Source organism: Astatotilapia calliptera, chromosome 12, assembly GCF_964374335.1.
Source record: "Astatotilapia calliptera chromosome 12, fAstCal68.1, whole genome shotgun sequence".
NCBI classification, from domain to species: Eukaryota; Metazoa; Chordata; class Actinopteri; order Cichliformes; family Cichlidae; genus Astatotilapia; species Astatotilapia calliptera.
The window spans coordinates 32,606,507-32,631,596 of record NC_137433.1 but is presented as its reverse complement, the minus strand read 5'-3'; the positions used below and the strand labels follow the sequence as shown (position 1 = coordinate 32,631,596).

Genomic DNA, 25,090 nt, shown 5'->3' with positions numbered 1-25,090 from the left:
GCTACACACACATCTGGTAAACAGTTACTCAGCTTTGTCTCGCTACCAATCTGTTGTCATTAGGATGAGAATCGCTATCACGAGGACATCTTTGGTGTCACCCTGCGCACCTACGAGGTCACCAACCGTATTCGTTCAGAGTCCATAGCCTACATTGAGGAGAGCAAAAAAGACTCAGATGAGTAAGTGTTCTACATTTCCAGTATTTTTTTGTTTCTTTTCATATTTAGTATGTTACAAAACTGTTCTGAAATGTCAGTAAAAGTCAGAAGAATCTTTTCTTTGGTAAAATATTTTTCATGGGTAAAATAAATGACTGATGATTCACTGTGAATTCATGCTAACTTCTAATTAATCATGAGGAAAGGCTTTGTGAAAATCAGTTCTTTATTTAATATTAAGAAAATATAGAAAAATGTATTCCATCCTCAAAAAAACAAACAAATAAAAAAAAACCAGAAAAGGATTCATATCAACTATTTTTCTATTGATCATTCACTCATTCACATCCGTACAGTAAAATCAGGACCAATTACCACTGTGGAAAAGCCCATTCATATTTATGTCAATATTGCAACTACAAGAGCAGCTTTATCTCAGAAACATTTGTAAGTCAACTTCAATCTGCAACCTGTAGTTGCTGTCGACAACAATGTGTTGTCATCACTAGCTTCAGATGAAAACAGAGCAGGTAACCATAGAAACCTGTGGAGAAGAGCATTTAAACTAACAGGATTAGAGTGAAAGCGAGTGGCTCTGCTCCATTTCTGTTTTTGTTTCCAGCGTTATTTGTGCATATTCAAGATTAGACACTTCATATACCCTCGCCATAAGAGCAAAACAAGGGCCCTACATAGCCACTATGGCTCATTAACCACCAACAAAATGCATCACAGACGATGGTTCCTGTGTGGATTGTCACTTGAATTTCACATTCGGCCATCAAAGCCCCTGCTTGCTGGATGAGTAATGACTGTAACATCTCTATTTCCATGTCTCTGTTGCTCTTTCTGTCTGTCTGTCTGTCTGCCTGCCTGTCTGTCTGTCCTTCGCACTTTTTTTCTCTTCAGGGTTTTCTGCTCGTAGGTCGATGAATCGACAGGCTTTCTGAAAACAACAAGACACAGCACCGCTGGTTTACTAATACTGTGCCAATTTTTGTACTGTAAAAAATGGGTTTGTTTGTGTTCTTTTTTTTATATACCATTTTAATGTTTCTGTTGGGCTCTGCGATCTTGTCTGTAGCAAGTTGGAAATGTTCTGTTCTTTGAGAATCTGTTTTTGCTTGTTGATGATACTTCCAAAAATGATCTAGTGTAATGACCTGCCTCATTGTGAATGCATGACCAAGACAATATATTCAAGAAATATAATATACTCTGTGTTATTGTTACTGTTAAAAGGCTTTTATTGAGGTTTTATATTTGCAAGGAAATGTGTGGCATAGATAGTAAACTTTCATTTCTGTGTGGATTAAGTCAACTTTACTTGTTGGGAAAGTATAAGGACTGCTCAAATATATTTGGACTGTTTTTCATTATCAATATCAATCTCTTTAGTCCTTGACTAAGAAAAAGAAAAGATGTATAGGCATGCAGACAGAGAAACTGAAGGACACGTGCTGCGGACAAATTTAACGTATTGACAGGTATCCCTGAATAATGAAAACATAAATTCTGCCACTGCCTCCATAAACAGATTACCTTGCTCTTCATTGGCAATTCTTCAAAATGCATCCGCCTCTGTGCGAGTGCCATTTTTCTTAGTGTGCTCATTCTGCCATCGCATCATAATCTTTTGGGTCCCAGGTGGTGTTTGCTGAAACTGCAGCACTAATGTGCAGGGCAGCCACTAAAGACCAAACGTGAGTCAATATATCTTAAAAATAAACTTCAATGATAAACTATTAACAAAAATATAGGTCTTGAGGGCTTTTTAATTTAACATCTAAATCGTACTATGTTCAATGTGGTATAACGTATTATAATGTGTTAAATTCTAAATGTCGCGGAGGATTTTTTTTATTTTTCATCAGCTGTTTGGAATAAGCTGTAGAGTAAATGACTAATCGGTGAGTAAATGAATAAGTAACAACTTAAAAGAATTGTTCGATATCATGGAAAATACATTTATTCACTCCAATAGGCTATCTCAGTGGCAGCTGTTTAAAACTTTGTTAAGATTTGTCCTAGATTTTGTTGTGTTTCATTGCAGCAAAGGTTGTCCAACTAAAACACAAGTCTGAAGAAGAAACGTATTTATGGGTACCTGATGTCCAGAATTAAAATGCTGCTGATATCAACAGATTGGTCTAGCAAGGCTGTTTCCCCCATTTCCAGGTCTTCTTACCCCTAATTGCCCATAAATCAAGTTTACTATTTTTACACTTTGGTTTTTGTACAGAATAAACTAATTAAATATAACATGTTACTCAGTGAGCTTTAATCGTGCCGTATTTGCGACCTTTGTAGAGAGCCTGTTTCCAGTCTGTATGCTAAGCTACACTAAATGGTTCTTGGCTGTAGCTTTGTATTTGCTGTAAAAACACAATATTGGTATTGATCTGTTCATTTTATTCTCAGTAAAATAGAAAGAGCCTTTTCCTTAAAACTCAAGTAATCCGTAACAAAACGTTGTTACTGAAGGGGAAAAGATGCTGCCCAGTTCGTATCTGACAGCTGTCAACTTGCTCCACTTATCACCTATTGAGCCTTTAAAATATCTATTTAACAGCATCATATCTCCTCTGCCTCTTGCCTTACATTAACATTTTGCCTACGTTTATGCATTCATCCTTTCAGTTTTTTTCTCTGCATGTTTGTGCTACCTTGTGGCTCACGCGCCACCCCTTCACTGTGACCTGACACCTGCTCAACGGCATCAGCACGCATGTGTGTATGCATGCATATGTGTGCCCTTGAAATTATCATAAGTGTGCGCATCTCTATATACGAGTGGGTGTAAAACATGCATGATCTCAGGTGTGTGTTTTTACATGATTATTCTACTTGTCTGTTACCTTGTCAAACTGCTTCGATTTTTAAAATAAGCATGAGTACCCTGCTCTGAGTCACACAAGCCTGCAGATTTAATGTTACAGATGGTGTTTTGGTAACAGAAAGCTGCCCACATGGCTTTTAGTTTTGATCGCAGCAGTTCGGTTCTATTGTTTTAAGTTCCAGCGAAGTTTCATCCAGAGACAAGAGGCAATCACACTGCCACTGTGGTCATTTGCTGCTTTCCAACGAGTCAGGGTTGTAATTTGAAAATGTATGTGCAGGGGCCACATTGTTTTTTTGATCACCCACTTTGCATTAACCTGTGGCTTTTTCTTGTCAGCTTATGTGTCTTGTTTATTCCCTTTCTTTGTCTTTATTTCAAATTAAAGATAGCTGTCAGCATGCCTAATTGATTTCATTGTGATTTTTAAATGTCACTTCCAGTTGCTGAGAGTACTTTTTTGTTTTTCTGATTTTGCTATGTTATAGTTGGGAGATAATGGGTGGGTCCTATTTTCCCTGCTGTTGTTCATTTTGGATGAATGTCTGCTCTGATTTATTTAAACACATTTAGTTGAACTGGAATGAAAGCTGTCAAGAAAATGTCTGTTGTGTAAAATGTGCAAACAGAAAAGAATATTATATATAGCTTCTATACATATATATAAATATCAAAAGACAAAGTATAAACTATGAAAACTACCACTACAATCTTTTCTAAGAATGTATTTTGATTATGTAAATGAGCACTTTGATTCTGCTTGATTTAAAAGGAACAAAAAAAGGCCTATTCTTTGTCGTGTCTGTCATATCCTTTAGGTATGAGGGTAAAACAGCAGCATTAAACAAATGCATGATACTTTGTCTCCTGTTCATATTTAAAAAGCTCTGTCTCTTTACCAGCACTGTGTCAGTTAGTGAGACTGTTTTGAGCTTGTCTGGCCTGTCTCACGGGGCCCTGGACTGTAACAACTTTGTTGAGAGGTTCTTATTTTTTGGTGTTTGCGTATCGCTGCTGCTATGAACAACTCTGATCCAATCAGCCTCTGCTATAATGACCTTTGTTGTGTACTTAATTGAGGGTATTCCATTTAATGCATCAGCTGCAAGGACTTTGCATTTACTTACAAATAAAGAGAAACATTTACAGAATATGTAAACACATTTGCTTGGTTTGTTTTTCTTGTTTATATAAGAAAGAAACCAGAGTGGAAAGGTTTATTCAGCCAGTAGAAAGTGTTTAAGGTTGAGGCATTTTAGTTCGGGGGTGAGGTGCTCAGTTTATGAAGCAAACAATCCATTTACTTCCCCCTCCTCCTTTTCCTCCTCCTGTAAATGTTGGTTGTCATGGTTGAAAGAGTCGGCACTCAGAGTACTGAGAGTGCCATGACAACCTGTCAACAAATCAAGCCATCCAAACATGACAAAAGAACTCTGATTGGTGACTTACAGTCAGGTAGTGAAGTCCTAGCCTTTTTAATTACCACAGCAGAGTTTGCCAAGACCTTTAAGTAAGCTCTGTTGCGAGAAGACATAGTGCACCAAATCCTGCTGAAATTCAGTGCAGTGATTGAGCTCACAACGCAAATATTTTACTTGCCGTTTGGATCTAAAAGCACAAAAAAAGGACAGAAGGAAAAAAGAAAGAAATTACTAAGGAATTTCTGCATAAAGGTAGCAAAATAGTTGTCTTAGTATCAATATTACAGCTATTATCAGTGTCATGCTTCATGGGAAGAAGTTGGCCAAGCAGGTGCTGCTGCCGTCTGTGCTGGAAGACGATGACGCAGAAACAGAAAGTGGGAAGCTGCAGCTGGGGGAGGTAGGAAACCGACTATGCAGCCAAGTTTGCAAACTCTTGAGCAAGGGAAGTGTGAACGACCAGGTAGGTAAGATTAGATTCTTGAGACTGTTCAAAGGCAGAATTTCAAAAAGCTCGAGATTAAATAAGATATAGGAGACGGACTTTGGGTGAGAACTGAAAGCATGTTATAGACCTGTAAGAGCATAAAAGAGCATAATAGGTTTTAGAAATTGAGATCTTAACCAAATCTCTAGGCACGTCTAAGCACTTTCCTTGCCCTGGGCAAGGAAACACAGCCTCAAACGTACAGACTAAAGACCTGCTGCTTCCTTTTATAAACTGCTCTTTTGACCTGTGTACTCACATGAATGTATTTAAAAGAAGGGGCCTCAAAGTCATGTCCTTGTGTTTTAATTACACTTTTGGGTCCCACTGTATGAGAAATTCACTATCAGAGCTGTGCCCGAACATGTGCAGGACCTGTTCTGCTATGCTAACTAATTCTACTTATGTATTCTGGAAATAACAATATAAAGCATCACTGACTGAGACATATGTGAATGTACCATAAGCTTAGAAATAAAAGGAGTGAAAGGGAGCAAAAATAGCTTGTGGTTGAAGAGGTTAAAGAGAGGTGGGAAGAATGGAGTGGGAGGATAGGGAAGTACTTTCAAAGATTATAAAAACAGAAGGATACGATCTTAAAGACACAAGCCCACACTGATGAACTAAACACTGTAGGTATTGGTTTTATTCTCCTGGCAGTAAAATCAATCAACTCTGCTCACACAGGGAGCGTACAACAGACAGGTTTGACGAGTCACGATGTCTTACTTTCTCATTTTCCATCTAGCCAAGAATGAGCCAGACAGAGGTTGATATGCGTGGGCCAAAAGACCAACACTCAAGCCCTGACAGGAACGTGCTAGACAGAGGCACAAGACACGAGGAAGACGAAGAAAAGGAGCCTCAAGTACAGGAGTGCCTGAGCTCTGATGAGGACTATGATACAGATTTGGAGCTCGAAGGTATAATTTAATTTTGGCAACCAAAAGGAGATCAATTGGGTGGGAATGTTACAATATTTTATCATGTTTTGATAGCAAGTCTTAATTTGCTCTTGTTCACACCATCTAAGATAAGGCAAAGCCCTTTTGTCACCCATCTGTTTTTTTCCTATCTGCCTTTCCATTTTCTCAAACACCAAATGACTTTTTAAAAAAAAAGACACTCCTACATGCACCCACCCACATATGTGGAGTCCTATTATGCATGTTAATGATTTCATCTCAGTCTTTGTGTCAGGCTTCCTTTTCACCAGAAATGAAAACCATCTGGTATGAATGAGCTTTCCTGACAGGGCAAAATCAACAACAAGGGATATTTCAATGTCCCACTCAAAAGGTCCTTCAATGGGAAAATGTGCAATATCACTCCTTTTTACACAAAAGGTACGGAGCGTGAACGACTGAGACAGAGTGCTGTCTTTATGTTGCAGGTAAGGAGGCGGCATACGATCTGACGAGGCAGACATGCTATGTGACAGCGTGTAAAAAGTTCCGGGTGGTCCCTGCCTCTTATTTCCTGCAGCATATGCAAAATAGCACACTGGTTATGATGCATCGTGGCCTGGGGCCTCAGGTATAGTAAAAAATAAGGCAACATTTTTAAAATTATTAGAAAGACAAAAAGGCTGATACTTTCATGGAAGGCTTTGGAGTTTGAGTTTCTGGTGACAAAAGAAAAGATTGTCAATAGTGCAGGGGAAGATGATTAATTTCTTTATTCTGTAGCTCTTTTTCTCCCTAAATGTTCCTATTTTATTATTGTTTTAAGAAATATGTTTATTGTTAGTATCATAAGTAATAATAATGCAATAATGATAATAATAATATTACCAACAAAAACATTTATACATGTTATTAATATTTTTGCTTTTTCATTTTTAGTCCAGTCCTTTTACCTGACCATTTTCAGAAGAATGTTTTTTCTGTGTTTAGTACTGACCTATGAATCACTCAGGCACAATGAATCAATGAAACAGTGAACTCATTTTAAATTTTATCTTTAGGCACTTTGTTGCTATCAGTTGGTTGTAAAATACATTAAGTACAGGAATAAATTAAGTTACCACAGTGATTTAGCCAGGTACAAAGCGAGACACTTTTGTGATACAGAAAAGTCTCACTTTAAATTCCAAGTAGCTTGCAAAACCATTAATCTTAGTTTGTAGTGCACCTGTGAAACCTACCCCTCCTGGAGCTGGGTTCTGCCAAAGGTTTCTTCCTGTTAGTCCTGTAAGTCTAGGCCACTACAAAACCTTCATTTTTGTCAGCTGTGGTTTTTGTGAAGACTGGCTGTGTATCAGGCAGGAGTAGGACCCAAAAGCAGGACATATAAACACAAGGGGTAAACTAAAAGCAGCTTTATTTAACTGAAAGTAGGTACAAAAGTCAGAAAACATGTAAAACCACATCAATGAGACTTCAGGGGCAATATACTGCAAGGGAGGACAAAACAATGAGGAACAACACCACAAAAAACAAAGGGAGATTCTGATCATATATACATGTCAGGTAATTAGGATTAGAACACAGCTGAACAGAATCTAGCTAATGAGACAAGGTGGAAGGAGGAAAACTGAACATCGCATACACAGCACAGGAGACTATCAAAATAAGACAGGAAGTAACACACAGACTGAGAGCAAGACAGACACGTGAACTTAAATGTAATGGAATGAGTTTCCTCCATTTGTTGATAATGACTTTCACTCTAAGGCTTTGTAATTCTTTTTGGACAAATAAATGTCAATGATTTTGTTTCCCAGCTGTTCTTGACTTTCTTTAAGTCACTGCATGATTTGTTGTTTTTTCTATTTAAGCGATTTATTGATTTGACAGGTGTAGCAGTAATTAGGCAAAGGTATGGCTAAAGAAATTAGACTTAGCTTTTCAAAAAAATCTGTTTATTCACAGTTTATTCATGGGTTATAAATGGGGCAATTATTTTCTCACTTGGGGCCAGGTAGTTTTGGATAATCATCACATAAAAACTGCATTTTGTATCTACGCGGACAAATATGCCAAAAAAAAAACCCAACCCCAGAGAGAGAGAAAATAAATCAGGAAAGAGCCAGAAAAAAAGTGTTAGCATAAAACTAAACTGGTAGTTTGGCTGCAGCTGGCTGTTATTTTCAGTGATAGAAAGTAGTCAACTGGCCACTAGACACTACTGAGGCCCAGCATTTCCCTCGAACCAAAAAGCAGTACCAAGAGAGGAAAAAGCTGAATTTACATTTGCCAGGTGGCCAGGAATACAAAGATGTCCTCTGACCTAACAACATTCTGCCCTACTTCGTGTTGAAATTTAGTTCTACCCAAACAGTAAAATCAGATATTGCGATTTTAAGGTATTTAAAAGAAATAGTATACTGAAGGTAAAAATTGTAACTGCTTTCCATCAGCTTTGTATTCATTATATTCTGTGCAATTTTGGGATTTACAGTAATCAAACTATATTAATATCAGAGTTAGAGTGTTATTACCCCAAAAACCACAAATTAAACTGGAGACTGAAACCAAAACTTATTTAAAAAAAAAAAAAAAAAGGGGGGGGGGGGGGCTATTTCAATAATTGAGTAATCTAAGTAGTTAGAAGTTAGAAATTTAAAATTTAGTTTAATAAATTCAAGTAGTTTTAGAGTTTTGTTCCAAACAGACCGCACCAGAGAAACAGCCACACTGTGTTTAATATAGTCTTTGCAGCACTTTATGATTTCTCCCTTAGTGCATTTCATTTATTAGACCTGTCAATCTACACCCTCAGCAGCTATGCCTGGAACATTTCAAAGCAGACAATACAGCTAATTTTTTTCACAGTTTTTAGCCTTATCAGGGTCACTGAAAACATTTTTATCTGGTGTTAAAAAGTCAACACATCATTCAACATATTTCTTTCTGGCTTTAAACAGACTTTCAAGAGATGATTTTCAAGCTATTGAGGGTTAGGTACCAAAGAAAATGATGACACCATTATAAAACTGCGGTCATGCTGTATTAAAAACTGACACAGAAGGTTCAGGCCAACCCCCACAACCCTTCTCTTTTTGTGTAGAATGGAAGAATATCTCTCTTTTCTCTCCCTGGCTCACTCATCAGATCAGTTTCACCTGATGGAGGATATTTGAAATGAACCAACTGTGCAAAGGTCCTCACATGCATGTGAAAACATGCGTGTGAGTACCAGCTAGGCATGTTCAAAATCTTGTAACAGTATTTTAGATTAATCCAGGCTTTTACTCAGTGTTACTAATTCAAAGTCACATGGCTCCTTCAGGATAGATGATCATGAGATCTTTAGTAGTCAGTTCTGTGTCCAAGTCCAGCGCAGAGCGAGATTCAAAGATTTCAGTTCTTTTTCAAGGACACGGAACATAAATGGATCATCCCCAACACTTAATCATCTGTCTCCTATTGTGCTGATCCTCCTCCCAACAAAATACTTTAAACCAACCGAGGCAATCAAAACTTCAAAAGTTCACTGTGGTAGCAGTAGTAGTGATGCTACATTGTAAGTTTTATTAATAAAGTAAGCTATTGCTTCTTGGTGAGAAAAACACAAACAAATAAACACCATTGCATTGTTTAGATCATTTTCATTTCCATGCACTGACTGCAGCTTAGATTTTTTGAACAAGATGATGTAGCTGTAGATGATGTAGATGATTTAGATGTTGCTTATTAATTTGAAGAGCAAGAGCTTTAGCCAGCCTTAAAGTTAGATATTGTTGATTTGTCTTCTCTCCACTATTTTGTAAACCTAATGTGCAAAGTTTGCAAGCGTCCTTGGTCAGATTTGTGGTCAAGTTCTTTGCAGCTAACAGATACTTATCAAACAAAGCACGATTTGCATTTCACTGTGATGTTTTTCTTGTCTTAGCTAGTGGTAATGACCATTAAAGTTGCAGTAATGGATTTTTAGATGAGATAATAAAATATGCTATCAGGATTTTTACCTTAAAACATGTACCAAATCTACTCAAAACACATTAACACTAATATTGCTTTTCCTACATGATCTCCATACATTTGATTTATGCAGCAAGCGGTATTGTTAATTGTCACATTTTATCCTAAAGCCCCATTACGCTTTTCCTGCATCCCGTCTACAGTACTTGTTGTTGACAGCATTTGACAGTTCCGTTTGTAACAAGATAATCAATGTTATGACTTACCTGTCAGTTGTTTTCATTTTGTGGATACATAGCTTTGATGCTGTAGTCTGTTATATAGACCTCACCAATACTTACTCCATTATTTCACCTCTTAAGAAAACAAGCTTCTGTTCTTCTATTTTCATTCTATTGATCTATGCTGATAGAGAAAACCTATTTAATTACATGGTCCTGCTAAACATTAGAGACAAGATTATTATAGTGTCACAACCTGAAATAAACAGATTTGCACTACATTTAGTATTACATTTCCATACATATACACATCATTAAGGTTTCTTTATTATTCTTACAATATACTCATTTAAAAAAAGAAGAAGCACAAAACATTCAACAAAACAAAATTTAAAATTGTATTTTTGTCAATTATGACCCCTATCTATCCCTAGTAATCGATACTAATTACTGTCCTTTTTTTCATAGTAATCAGTGTAAAATACCTCTTTGGTTTTACATATCCGACTGAGGGATGAATACATTCTTTCCAAAACTGAAACTGGTCAGGCAGGGGCTTTCAGCTGCTGCACAGTTTGACATTTTTACAGGCTTGCACTGCTCTATAATGGTGTAAATGAAAGTTATAAAAGATAAATTCATTCCTCAACCAGCTCATTCCGTAGGTTCCAGCACCAGGAACATCATTCAGACAGATTAAATTGGATTTTAAATATGTCTTTATCTGTCATACACAAAGAGTAAAATCAAAAAGTGTGACTTCCAAAGGTTATCTGTTTTATGTCTAGGAAATTGATACGCTTTTTAAATCTTACAGAAATTTACTTTGCTTGCATTTAAACGTGATATACCCCGATGAGGCAGATTCTGTCCTATTTATCATCAAGTCGACTCAGTTAAGGCTTCATGCACTCAACTTTCTCATTAGCCATGCTAGAAACAATAATTTTCATGTGCTGTGAGTTTCATTTCTGACCTACGCCTCCACATCGCTCCCTTCTGCTTCATTTGTCTTGTACAGGTTTAATATTCCCCTCTCTCTCTCTGCCCACCTGTGTGAGTACATCTTTTAACAGGAATGCAGATAAGAATATATACTGCTGTGAACAAACAGAAGAAATTCACTTTGAGGATGGGTTGGGGGGGTATGGTTGTGTATTTTCAGGGCACCAAAGCACTGGCGGTTCCCCTGGTAACCAACACTTCAATACTGCGGCTGAACCTGCGAGATAATTGGATGGAAGGCATGGGTGGAGCTGCTATAGCTGAGATGTTAAAAGGAAATTGCTACATTACAGGTGGTTTTACTGTGATTTACTGTGGACTCAACACGTTGTGTTCTTTTTTTCTTTATACTTCTTAATGGCAAAGGTGGGACCCCAACATCAACATATTCAACATTTTCCGCCAATAAATATAAAACACTTACCATCTCAAGTTTCCCTTTTATATCTGTTCTTTCTCATATTGCACTACTTGTATGTGCAGTTTGGAACATGAGAACACTCTAAAGAGAAGAACACCTATATATGGTTCCTCTACATATCATTATCCCAAAGCCTTAAAGTCCCATAAGGTGAAATTTATCCTATACACAAGATCATTGTTAGAACAAATCATTATACTGTGCAAGAAATTTTAATTTCCTGTAGGAACATGTTACTTTGTTGCAATTTATAATAAGATCTTGTGCAAACAACTTCAGATGCACACAGTCACATATTAGAGACAACACAGCTAATCAAGTTTTAACTCAGGAATGTCATGTTGTTTTTATGTATTTTTTACATAACATATTATATATTTGTCTGATAATTTCCACATTTTGTCTGATCAGTTCCTAACAACATTTAAATTTACAATAATGAATCACACCGCAGTGGGGAATATATTTCATCACAGTCTTACTGAAAGTGCAGTAACTAGTTTACGAATATTCCTCCATTGTTATCTTCTTCAATGCTATGTGTCAACATACTGCAGACCAGCTACCTGAACTTTACCCCCACAAAGGTTGATTATCTCATTAATAAATTTACATCTTCACTGTATATGATTCCAGATACAGTAGAAAATGAAAAAGCATCAAATCACAAGTATTTGATTCTCTGGTATAACTCTCAAAAATGCACCATAAAAGAGATAACTTGTAAGCTGGAGTGGAAATTGTCTCACCAATTTAGAAGATCATCATTTAGCAAATAGTTTGTTGCTCTATAAAAATAAATAAATAAAAAATCCACAAAGCTAGAACATCTTCATCATTGATTGAAAAAATAAGAACATTTGAGTTGGCTTCAGTAATTCCTCCAAATCATCAATGTGTTTTTTTAGATTCCATTCCTACAAGAGTGTTCAAAGAAGTCCTACCATTAACCTTTAATGCTTCAATCTTAAATATGTCTCTATTAAGCTACATATCACGGGCCTTTAAGATGGCAGTAGTTAAACCACTATTTAAAAAGCTAATTATAAGCCAAGCTCCAACATTCTTATTCTCTCAGAAATAATAGAGTAGTTGTAAAAAAGCTAACTGATCATCGGTTGAGGAATGGTTAATTGAAAGAGTTTTAGTCGGGCTTCAGAGCTCATCACAGTACAGAAAGAGATTTAGTGAATGTTACAAATTATCTTCTTATGGCCTCTGTTAAAAAGTCCTTGGGCCAGGGCATGCGTTACCTGCATGGGAGGAGCATGATTCCCCCAGGGGCCAACAGCCAATCAGAATGCTCACCCATTCTCTCCTTGCTGTGGCAATTAAAAGTGTAGTCGGAGAGTAACGCTGCTGCAGGCAAGTTATGGACTTGAGTTGAATCGGACTAAGGCGGGCAAGTAACCACATCCTTACTTGCCAGAGAGTGTGTGTGTTCGATGTGGGCTCGTGGCAAATAAAGTTCTTCCACTCTGACATCATTCCCCGTCTCTGACCGGATTTTATTACCAGGTAACAGTACCGAATCACGTTTCAGAGATAGTGGTCCAGGGCGTCCGCTATAACAAGTGGTCCTCGGAGCCGGATCTGATCCCTGTAATAAAAGCATGGAAGAACAGCACGCCAGGAGACACCAGGCTCTTCCTGCCCATCTTCGAGGAGTGACTATCTCCCCCGGGGGAGATCATCACTTCCCAGATCAGCACACACTCCCCCGCCGCGTTGGAGACATGAGGAGGAGCCTGGTGGGGCTCATGGATCTCCTCGGTCTGAATCTCCGGTCACTCAGGATAGTTTCCAGTCTGGATGGGACATCAGGGATCGATGGGAAGAGGACACCGAAATGTTGCAGCAGGAGAATAATAGATTGAGAAGCGAGCAGAAAGCCTTGCTGGAAGCATTGGACCAGTTGCGATTGTAGAATGCAGAGCTGGCTAAGAAAAGTGACCAGAGAATGGGCCAGCTTCACCCCCAGGCTACAAATGAGACAGAGCAGTTACGTGAGCAACTCAACCACCTCAGCAGTGTTATTACTCAGTTGCAGAGTGCATGTGATACACGACCTCCTCAACAGTTCAAGCGAAGGGACCAGTCTGCCAAGCTGGATCGGCAGGCCAGTCCTGGCCATCACAGTGGAGCAGAGTCTGATGGTGGCAAGAAACTGCATGCAGCTTCAATCCAAGGAGTTAAGGGACACATTCTCCCAGGACTTGATATGACAATGCCATATGAGGGGGCTCCGCGGGAACCTGTTAGGCAGCCAGATTCAGCTTGTCAGCACCCTTAAGAACATATAGCAACACGCCGGCATTCTCTCGAAAGGTACGCTGTTCATTCCAGACATCTTACCCGTCCCTCGAAGAGGATGGCAGCATCGGTATTGGACACCCAGCACTCTCGACGAAGAAGTTGTGATTACTCACCTGAGGGTTTCACCTTGTCAGAGAGAAAACAGCATGCAGCATCATCGTGTCACCCTCGCAGTTTGGACAGGGATTATTACCGTTTCCCAGAGCTGCCAACTGGAGGTTGGGATTGCCCCCATCGAGAGTATGGGTCGCATTACCAGGCCCCTCCAAGACCCGCGCACTCGGAGTACTATTCGTACTCTAGATCCCGACAGCCGAGCCCGGTGGGGGGTCAGGAGCGCTATTATAGGGGGTCAGCACCTACAATCCCATATTTTGTACACCCAAATCCTCAAGAGTTTGCAAGGCTGAGGATCGCATTGGAAAAAAATATCCTCCCAGCCGACGCAACAGAACAGTTTAAATTCCAAATACTGGTAGACCATCTTAAGCTGGAGGAGGCCCTGCTTATTGCTGACTCCTATAGCCATTCTAGGCACACTTATACCAACACAATGGATGCCCTCAACCAGGAGTATGGACAGCCGCATCAACTGGCACTCCAGCGTATAGCAGAGTTAATGGACGGGCCACCTGTTATGTCAGGAGATACCAAGACCTTCAGGATGTTTGCACTAAAGGTAGGCTCCCTGGTCAGCATGCTTGCACAATTAGGAAGGAAAGGAATTGTGGAGCTGGAATTTGGGTCCCACGTGTCAAGGTTGCTTGAAAAACTGCCGCATGATTTGAGGTCCAGCTTCCGTCGATATATTCATCTTCAAACCATCCCCATTCCTACACTGACTGACTTCTCACACTGGCTTGAATATGAGCTGCAGGTGCAAGTCGACATGGCATGGTTCAGCTCAAAGAGAGCAACGTTTCTGATGGCAGAGGACAGGAGGAAGTTCACCGGTAAGACAACCACAATACTGTTGAACACTGAGCCCCAAGAATCTGGTGCCGCTCCAACAGTGGCAGCAGCCAAACACAATGGGAAGAAGTATTGTCCTTATTGCAACAGCGTCGATCACTCTTTAAACAACTGCTCAAATTTCAGACAGCTACACAAAGCACAAAGGCATCACTGGATCAAGAGTAACAACCGGTGCTGGTGCTGTGGGAGGACCCACCATGCTGCAGAATGCGATCTAAAGATGCGCTGTAAGACATGCAACCAACAACATCTCCTTGTCCTCCACAAACTCAATGACAGGTCCACTAAAAATGTGCAAGCCGCCCAGGCCTCTTCTGCAACAACAGGCTCAGGTACTACACGAGTTGGAGAGGAAGAGTTGTACATTGACAAACCACTAGGAGGATGTAAAGTCCTATTGAAAATCAGTTTTACTGAGGAATGGCGATCGAGTCCTAGAGACTTATGCTGTCTTGGATGACGGGTCTGAGTGGACCATCCTTCTCAGGACCACTGCGCAGCAGTTAGGGTTAAAGGGGCAGAGCGGAGGTTGTTAAAGTCATCAGAGAAGGTCCTTTGCTACACAACTGAGATTCAGAGACTACAACGTGAAGGTTTTGTTGTCAAGCTTGAGCCTGGAGCTGACAACACTCCTGCTAGCTGGTATATCCCACACCAAATGGTGCAGCATAACGGCAAGAATCGAGTTGTGTTCAATTGCTCATTCCAGTTCCAGGGGCAGAGCCTCAATGACCATCTCCTCCCTGGACCTACTTTGGGGCCAACCCTCCTGGCAGTGCTTTTGAGGTTTCGACAGCACCCCGTCGCCTTCAGCAGCAACATCCGTAGGATGTTCCATCAGGTCCGCCTACTAAAAGAAGACCAGCCACTCCTCCGATTCCTCTGGCGGGACTGTAAACGTGACGACCCCCCTTTTGTATAGGAGTGGAGAGTACTCCCTTTCGGCACCACATGTAGCCCCTGCTGCGCTATCTTTGGGGAAGACGTCCGTGAGACTGTGATGTAATCATTCTATGTCGACAACTGCCTCCGGAGCTTGGCGACAGAGGTAGAAGCTAAAGTACTTGTGGAGAAACTACAGAAGCTTCTGGCTGATGGAGGTTTTGAGTTAAGACAATGGGCCAGTAACCAGCCCTCAATCATCAGCCACCTGCCCCCAGAGCTTAGATCAGACAGCGCTGAGCTCTGGATCACACATGGCAAACCTGATCAGAAAGAAGCTGCACTGGGGCTCCATTGGCACTGCTCATCAGACAGGCTGTACTACAAGCTCCACACTCTTGACCATCCTCAAGTGACCCTGCGCACAGTCTACAAGGTTTTAGCGAGTCAGTACGACTGACTTGGCTACATTGTGCCATACACCACAAGAGCTAAGATTATCGTTCAGCAGATGTGGGCTTCACGGACTGACTGGGATGACCCCAACCTTCCTAAGGACCTTCTCCAGGCCTGGAATGAATGGGAGCAGGACTACATGGATGTACTATAGATTGGAGGTTTAATAGTCATGTGTTCACAAGATTAAAACAAAAAACAAGCCCAATTAATCTTTAGATGGATATGAAAAGTAAATGAGTCATGTTTACTGAAAAACACTGAAGCCAGTGATACCATGCTGTTATCATCAGCAGGCTATCAAGCTCCATTGACCACTCTATCATGTTTATGTGAACGATAAAGATAATCTTTTTCTGTTGAGGCTGGCAGAATTGTTGTAAGTATAAAACTGGTTTAAACAGAACGTTTGACCTTATGACTTATAGAAAGTGAAGGTATCACTGAATACAAGATAATGGTGGAGGTCAGCGTGAATGTCTGTAAATGTGCACACTTACAAAATGTTTTACTGAGAGACACAAATGTTGACCTAAGGGTGGTGCTTGAAGAAAACTAGCTTATTGGGATTCATCATTAGAGCAGTCTATCCAGTCTGTTCCAGTAAAAGCTAAAGCATGTTGCAGCTGCTGCTGGTGCTAGATAAAATATTAGGGATCAGGAGAAGTAGTTATAATTCAGTTTCGGGGGGGATAGGAATGCCTGTAATCTTGAACCAAATTGCTGGTCCAGTTGATTTGCTGCAGTTGAAATGCACATTGTCACTATATACTAAATGCATCATTTCTCAGTTACTTTTGTGTTTTGTGTTTTCAGATGGTGATAAGCCATCAAAAAATCCAACTTAATTCATTTTTAATTTAAAAATTAGTTGATTAACTTAAATAGTATGCAATAGCTAGGAAGGTCATTTCAGACACATTGCTATAGTAGTGAGAAGACAGTATCTAAAAACAGTGATTTATTTTTCAGATTCAAAAGCTTTATCAAATGCACTCCCCAGCTAAACCTATCGCATTTAAACTGAATTTTCCTCTACCTCCTCCCAAAGGAAATTTACTCCAAAAATAGAGACAGTATGTGAGAAATATGTGAAATTCAGAAAAAATAAAGCAGAGGAAATGATTCATCTTTTTTTGTGAAATACTGTACTGCAATAATGACAATTACCAAATGCTCAAAAACATTTTGAGAGTGCTATTTGGTCTTTTTGGAACCTTCTTGTGTTTAGTTTACTTGCCACTTTTATTGGTCTCTTTTCACCTTGCATGATGTTTCAATTTGTGTGTCAATCCCAGAGGTGGACCTGTCCAATAACAATCTAGAGGTTTATGGAGCCAAAGCCATAGCTGGTATGCTTAAAGAGAACATCACCCTGGTGAGACTCATTCTGTCAGGAAACCATTTCACAGACCGGTCCACTGAACACCTCTGCCCAGCGCTGATCACCAACACCAAACTACAGCACCTCGACCTCAGCTACAATGCTCTGGGGGAGAGTGCAGGTAGCAAAGTAATTAGTTTTGTAAAGGTCTCATAGTTTCTATAAGGCTGTAGCCTTTCAAAGATTGAAACAGTACCCATGACTCCAGTTTTTATTAAGATGATATTAAAGATTTGTGCAAGAGATACAGTTTTTCACATATTTTCCATTAACAGCACCAGATAACTGAACTTCAGGACCTAGAAATTATATGTTGCATCAATAAATCGCAAAAGACCTTAAGGCAGTGTGGGGAATAGGATGTAAATTCTTTTTCTTTGCTTTTCATCTTAATTTGGGCCTTTAAAAAAATCTGCCCTCTGATTTCCTGATTTCCACGAGAAACCAGCAGCAGAGATTAGAAGGCACAGACAAGATCCATTACTAATGTTGGCCTAAGGTGTAGCTGCTAGTTTTAATTTTGGTTAGCCAGATAGGATTAAAGGGTTAACTGGGCAAACTGGAGAGCACAGTCCAAAATATTAGTGTAGACTACTATAATTTCCTATATAATTGTCCTGTAATTTCACTTACAGTGTAGATAAAACCATTGAAAATATAAGGCACACAACTATTTAAATACACTCATTGGTGCATAGTTTCCCTTTCCATCTTTTGAAGATAGTTTTTAAAGACAAGCAAAATAATTTATTTAAGGATTTTATTGCCTAAAATCAACGTTATTCTGTGTTTACTTTTCTTTTTTATCTGTACATAAATGAGTAGAACAAAATTGATATAGGATTTTTAAGGCCAAGAGATAACAATACAGAAAATTGTATATACATATTAGCCAGTATTCGTTTTTCTTTCAGGCACACAAAACATAAACAGATTTCCTAGCATTTGTTATCTATAGTTATTTGTCTAGAGTGCCCTCTGTTGGACAAACTATGTAATGCCAATACTCATAACATGGCTAAAGAATGTTTCTCCCACTACTTACTTACTTTTTTTTAATCACACGTTATAAATACTGATATCTGTAGATCAGCAAGTAGTAATATCGGCCTTTGTATCAGCCCACCCATAAATTGGTTGGATACCATCAATGATTATTTTCAATATGCCAATAGCTGCTGAAGTCATCGTATATGCTATTTTTGCTCTCTTTTCCATTTATAATTAATGTACAATAAAGGCCTGTGAAGTGACTATTACTGCAGATTTATTTAACATTAGGACTAAACTGTATGTAAGCATGTAAGCAGAAGGGGGGTGGGAGAGGGGTTCTGCTGTCATAAAAGATTTTGCCATAATGGTGCAGCCTTATCTCCAAGCAGTCATAAGACAGCATGCAGCAGCAGATTGTGGCATTCAAAGGTCAAGCACATTTCGCCTTCATTAAAACCTCTTTCAATTATCATGCGGATGAGCTTTGTGACAGGCACCTTGTGGAAGAATGGCAGACCAGAGCACTGAGCATCTGATATAGATAATTGAAAATAAATCTACATGAGGGAAAGAGGACACCACCATATCTTATCGCTATGATTCATCCCCACATGCTCTATTCTGTATTCCTCAATGCTTCTGCTGATATGTCAAAGTACATTTTTATGTGTTTTAAGCGCACTCTAGCATGTACCAAAAGTGTACCAGTCAAACACACTGACATTCATGCTATGGCATTATGGCTTTTCCAGCTGAGCACATTATCTTGAGTGATTATGAACCACCGAGTGTCATGCAGTTTTTTATATTTATGGAAAATGTCAGTGACATGATGAGGGGTATATATTTTTGTCCAAGATAGTTACCTCTATAGTCGTCACTCAGTAAAGCGTTAAGGGAATATAGTGGAGATGATACAGTGCTTTGAAGAGCAGAGTTTAAAAAAACAAAAAACAAAACGTTTTTCTGATTATGTATAATAATTCATAAACATGTCTAAACTATCTTGTTACCATTTTTACACATTATATTATATTATATAATGTGTATCTAATATATTACATTAGATACACATTATAATTATTCATGAATAATGAATAAACAGACTCACTATTTCTAAACAAGCCTTTATATGAGGATGAGTACATTTCATTGTTTTAAAAATGCAATAATGCAACTATTTATTTTATCAAATTGCTCTGAATTATTCTTATGTTCATTTTCTATTTTCACAAGGGGAACACATGGGAGATGCTCTGTCTGAGAACACCGGGCTGAGATCGCTAAACCTGGCATGGAATTGCATTCGACAAAAAGGAGCAGTAATGCTGGCCAATGGTCTTGGGGTAATACACTTGGACATGAATGTGTAAATCCTAGATTAGCTTTCTGACCTTATGCAAGACAAAGAAGATCTAATGGTACAGTGAAAAATAAGACTAAAGTACATTGATTAGTTGAAGCCATCAAATAACAAATTATCCTAAGTTAAAATAGCGGTATGTCAAATGAAAGTGGCTAAAAATATCACATCTGGTGTTAGGCATAAATAATTTACCAGTCAAGTAAAAATATTTAACTTCATGTGCATAACCAAAAAATGTATACTTGAATCTAGTAACCCTCCATTTTCTAACTCCACATCCCAGTTACATCAGATTTTGCACAACTTCCCCTAAAGCTATGAAAGGCTTTATATAACTTCCTCATATCTGCATTTGTAACCAATGAAACCAGTAAAAAAAAAAAAAAAAAACACAAAACATGAAAGTAAGTCCCTCTTTAAAATGGCCTTGAACTGAAAAATTGGGAATCCAATAAAAGGAAAGTACAAAAAAAAAAAAACGTTTGTGAACTGTACCTTTGGCCACCCACCTTTGACAATATTTATACATAAAGCGATCTGTTTATCTGAATTGATAATGACTGAAATTTTGACTAAGTGGAGTGGAAACTCCCAAACCAGGGATACTTATCTGGTAAAAGAATTATAACAACATCATAATGATGCTACACTGACATCAAAACCTATTAAGATTAATAATATGGTAATTGCTAATTGCAGACAACATCTCATATCTTGGCTGACTCCCTTATCCTGCTTTGTGAAGCAGCCCCCCAGGCAGGTATTCATCAAGCATCTCACTGCAAGAGAAGCTATACAGTAGTTTTCCTTTCCCTATCTTATTAACCAACATGGCCAAGTGGACCCTGATCACTGGCAGGTGTGATTGATTCACACCCTGGCAGGGATTTTTAATTCAGAATCTATACTTCACTGTCATTTTTAAAGTAAGATATTTCTTTTGTTGAGATTTAATCTTGTTAGAGAACTTGTTCAAGTTGTCCCTTTAAGTATTGATACATTCTTTTGTGTGTTTCAGGAAAATGTTTTTCTTAGAATACTGGATCTGTCATTTAATGGCTTTGGGAAAGAAGGAGCCAGTGCTTTAGGACAGGCTCTTAAAGAGAACAATGTTTTAGAAGAGTTAAATATCAGGTATGTGTCTTTGTTGTGTTACTATCGAATGATCAGATTAGTGAGTAGAAATTGAGAGCTCAAGCCACGATCATTTTCACAAATTAGAATTCACAATCTTATCTTTCACATTGTTTATAAACTTCCTGGCGAGTTCAAACTACTCTTCCAGACTGATTCTAATCGATCTTAAATGGTGATTACCCTTTTTCTTAAAGAAAGAAATCAAATAATCCAGTTTCCTCTGCCGTTTGCTTAACTTTTTTAGTAAAACAGAGCTTGCTTTACAAATTCACTTGGATGAATAATGCCATTTAAAAAAGTAACACTTTATGATTGCTTCCCTCACACTCCAACACACACTCTTGTTTTCTGCTTTTGTTTCTCGCCACAGTAACAACCGAATACCCCCTGAAGGAGCGATCCACCTCGCCATGGGCCTCAAAGTAAACAAGACAATCAAATCCCTGAATGTAAGCTGCTGAAAAGAGATTGGTTCTAGCTTCACGAGCAATGGGGGGCATCAGTGGATAAAATAGGATAAATAAATGGATCAGTGTACTTCATTTTAATGTAAATGCTCAAGCTGAATTGTCAGGTGCTCAGCTCAGCTGACTGAAAAAGTTATAGAGAACATGCTAAATTGAGTTAAATTCTGCCAATCGGATACTGACTGCTTGTGCGCTCCTGTGTTCGAAATCTTTCATAGCATATGCAAGTTTTAAAATGTACGCAAACTAATGAACAATCTTTGAAGATTAATCAATTGAAAATTCTTTGATATGCGAAGCATCCAAATATTCCTGAAACAAATTATACTTTGTTTGAAAGCATAAAGGTTCACAATAAAATAATAAAATCATTGTGAGAAACTCAGACTAAGCAACAATAGCAGCAGTTGCTTCTTTTAATATGATAGCACACTAACCCAATTGTGAATATAGCTGAAATAGTAGTCCTGGGTGGTCTTTGTCATTGTTTTTTATTTTTTCAGCTTATAATGCTTTCAGGCGGTGAAAAGTCTGTGCTGCCGGCAGGACATTTAAGCACTTGTACTCTCTTTCTAAGAAGCAATTGTTTTGATAGCTGCAGTATATTGTTTTTAGCATTGTCTTTTTCAGACCTTCTTAAAAAAGATGTTGTTTGGATGACAGCATATTTTGCCCAATATATAAAATCTGTTTCAGTCATGATGATTCCTTTCCAGAGGCACGAGCTGCAATTTCCATAGGCATTGATATACCCCCATACCATCAGAGGTATGCAGGATTTTAAACTAAGTTTTGATAATAAGTCAGACAGTCCCTCTCCTCTTTAATCTGGAGGATGCAGGGCCCATGATTTCCACAACGAGTTTCAAATTTTGACTTGTCTAACCACAGAACAGTTTTCCACTTTGCCTCAGTCCATTTTAAATTAGCTTTGGCTGACAGAAGATGGCATTTCTGGATAATGTTCACATATCTTTGCATCACAGAGCTTTAACCTGCATTTGTGGATGGCACGGCGAACTGTGGTCACAGAATTCTGGAAGTGTTCCTTAGTTCAGTTTCCCTGATAGACACCCTGTCTGTTTTTAAAGGCAGTGCTGCTCTAAGATACTCTTTTCATACCTAATCATTTTCCTGACCTGTACTCAGTTTTTCCAGATGTTTCTTTCTAGTAAGCTATTTTTTTAGCCTTTTTTTACTCCTCTTTGGAGACGTGTTGCTGAATTAAAAATGGCATAATATTCTTCATGAAATAGTAAAATGTCTTGGTTTAAGCATTTGAATTGTTTTCTATCTTCTACTATGAATAAAATATGAGTTTATGACATTTTTACATTTCATTACATTTTTTGCTCTCTGTTTTATTTTGTTTCTGTTAACATTTTCATTTTGGAATTGTGTTTGCACCTATACTGACTTCATTATTTGAAATGCTGGTTTCTCATGAGCGAACTGTCTCCAAACTTTTAGTCATCATTTAAAAAGAGGTGTGTGTGTGTGTGTGTGTGTGTGTGTGTGTGTGTGTGTGTGTGTGTGTGTGTGTGTGTGTGTGTGTGTGTGTGTGTGTGTGTGAAGGAAATCTCCGTCCCTGGTTTCTCCGTGGATCGGGTTTCCTCCGAGGCGTGGGCACCTATAAGCAGAGTTTTGTATAAGATTCAAAATTATTCAAAGTAACACTCAGGTATGCCGTTCAGCTGGGTTAGTTACGACGTCGGGAGCAGTTAGGAGAACAAAATGATACAGAGACTGTTCAGGTTGCTTTCCCAAAATCAACTCAAAGGTTTATTCATCAGACAACAGTTTATATAGAGGAAAAAGGTTCGTGTGTCAGCAGATTCTCAGTTCAAACCGGTACAGACCAAATAAGGAAACGTCTTCCTGCCCTCTGAGCAAAGAAGTATCCTTTGTATAGTATTCACTGTTCAACTACAATTTATGATTATCCCAGCAAAATACACTCCTAGACATAGAATACAGAGTTCTTTCATTAGTGAATTCTGAAACAAACCACCTGTGTGTGTGTGTGTGTGTGTGGTGTTAAGAAGGTGAATTTGTATCTGCTTCTATTATTTCAGCTGTATTTTTCCTTGTATATTGTTTAGATTGACTCTGGAGAATTACATAATGCAAATTTTGAATTAAAATAATAATAGACCAAAACCATCCCAGGAATAAAGGAATAAGCTGGCATTTGGGGACATACCATAGATATAAATGAATGTCTACCTCTACCAGCTGGTTAGTTTAGTGGAGTATAAACACTGAAAAATAGTGGCTCTGTGATTACACAGTCTGCCTAACACTGTCTGACGTGTTGTAGTTTGTTTAATCTGTAGAAAAACTAAAGCGTAAGGAAAAACAGTTTCCAGTTTTATGGGAATTACAAGTACAGCTTTCTTGGCATTAAGCGGTATAACAGCAAAGACTCCAGGAAGTTATTGGTTCCTTCCCAGAACCCACATAAACAGCTAATTATCATTTTTACAAAAAAAATTGCATTCAACTAGTTAATTATTGAATTTCATAAGTGCTCTTGGCTGGACTTGGCTAAGTTAATTGACTAACTTCACGGGAGCTGAACAGATGTGAGAAGTGTACCGATTTTGGCATTTAAATCTCCACCAGAATAAGAATACATGATGAACTATTTTTTGTACATAGCTTCACTGAGGAGATATGATGATATGAAGGGTAGAAATATTTTTTAAAGTCAATAATAGGAAGGTTCTTCATCACTTGCCTATCCAGAACATAACAATTTTTGCTGTTTTTTCTTGTGTACTGTGTGTAACCAGATTGGTAGGAACCCCATCCTGAATGCTGGATGCTATGGGATCCTTAAATCTGTACAGGACAACCCAGATTCAGCCTTGGAGACTTTAGACTTTTCAGTAAGTCACACGTCTTAGGTCCTTGACATTTTTTCCAAGTGTTCTCTTATTCACTAGTTCCTCTGTGTATCACTTTCTCTAGGACATCACAGTAAGCCGGGATTTTGACGACTTGTATACAGCAGTGAAAGAAATATTCCCTGCGCTTAGAGTAAATCATGGGGGCTGCTTTGGCACATTCAGCAAAGCAAAAGCTTGAAAAGTGTTACTGTAATTGCTGTACTTTTATGCCAGCAAAGATGGAAGAAATCTTGTCAAAGCCCTATGGACGTTTTCATCAACAGATAAACCAAAGGATGCATGCCTGCAAAAATATAACTTTTAAAAAGATGTCTTTTTTGTTGTTAAAGAGCCATGAGAGCATATCCTTCTGAATAAAATGCACTGTGAATAAATAAAACTTCTTAAATACCCAATCAATTGAAAATAAAAGCAATTCAGATGCTCATTTTCCAGTAGAAACACCATGTGTGTAGTGTTTAAAACAAATTTATTTGATGAAGTCATAGAAAATAGGCATAAAATAGAGGTATTGAGTATGATTCTTTTTAGATATGATCTGATTTGATGTTATATAATGTCAGTGGGTAGAATGATGGAGAGGATCAGAGAGCACTGTATTGTGTATGAAAAGAAGTGAAAGTGGGTTGCACAAAAAGGATTTAAGTACTGCATGACTAGTCTAATAGAAAAACCAGCTTTGAAAGAACAGTCCACTATTAGATAAGAGACCTGTTTACTGAGGCAGGACAACTCGAGCTGTGTTAGATACATACAGTGAGCTGTCATTTGTATGCATGTAC

The 25,090-nt window shown here is 38.5% G+C and overlaps 2 protein-coding genes across 2 annotated transcripts in view; both read left to right on the top strand.

Annotated features, from left to right (window-relative positions):
* Nucleotides 1–4,163, top strand: part of nos1 (nitric oxide synthase 1 (neuronal)) — a 40,730-nt gene extending 36,567 nt beyond the window's left edge. Inside the window, exons 28-29 of the mRNA XM_026187591.2 lie at nucleotides 64–182; nucleotides 1,071–4,163. Of these exons, the coding sequence (XP_026043376.2) occupies nucleotides 64–182; nucleotides 1,071–1,086 (135 nt within the window). The 3' untranslated portion in view covers nucleotides 1,087–4,163. The remainder of the gene's footprint in view (nucleotides 1–63; nucleotides 183–1,070) is intronic.
* A 389-nt stretch (nucleotides 4,164–4,552) lies between these two features.
* On the top strand, nucleotides 4,553–24,700 carry lrrc74b (leucine rich repeat containing 74B). Its single transcript, XM_026187592.2, has 10 exons — nucleotides 4,553–4,821; nucleotides 5,657–5,831; nucleotides 6,302–6,444; nucleotides 11,160–11,292; nucleotides 17,348–17,554; nucleotides 19,663–19,772; nucleotides 20,811–20,926; nucleotides 21,300–21,378; nucleotides 24,192–24,287; nucleotides 24,370–24,700. The coding sequence occupies exons 1-10, from the start codon at nucleotides 4,723–4,725 to the stop codon at nucleotides 24,484–24,486; spliced, it is 1,275 nt and encodes a 424-aa protein (XP_026043377.1). The 5' UTR covers nucleotides 4,553–4,722; the 3' UTR covers nucleotides 24,487–24,700.
* Nucleotides 24,701–25,090: the final 390 nt, after the last annotated feature.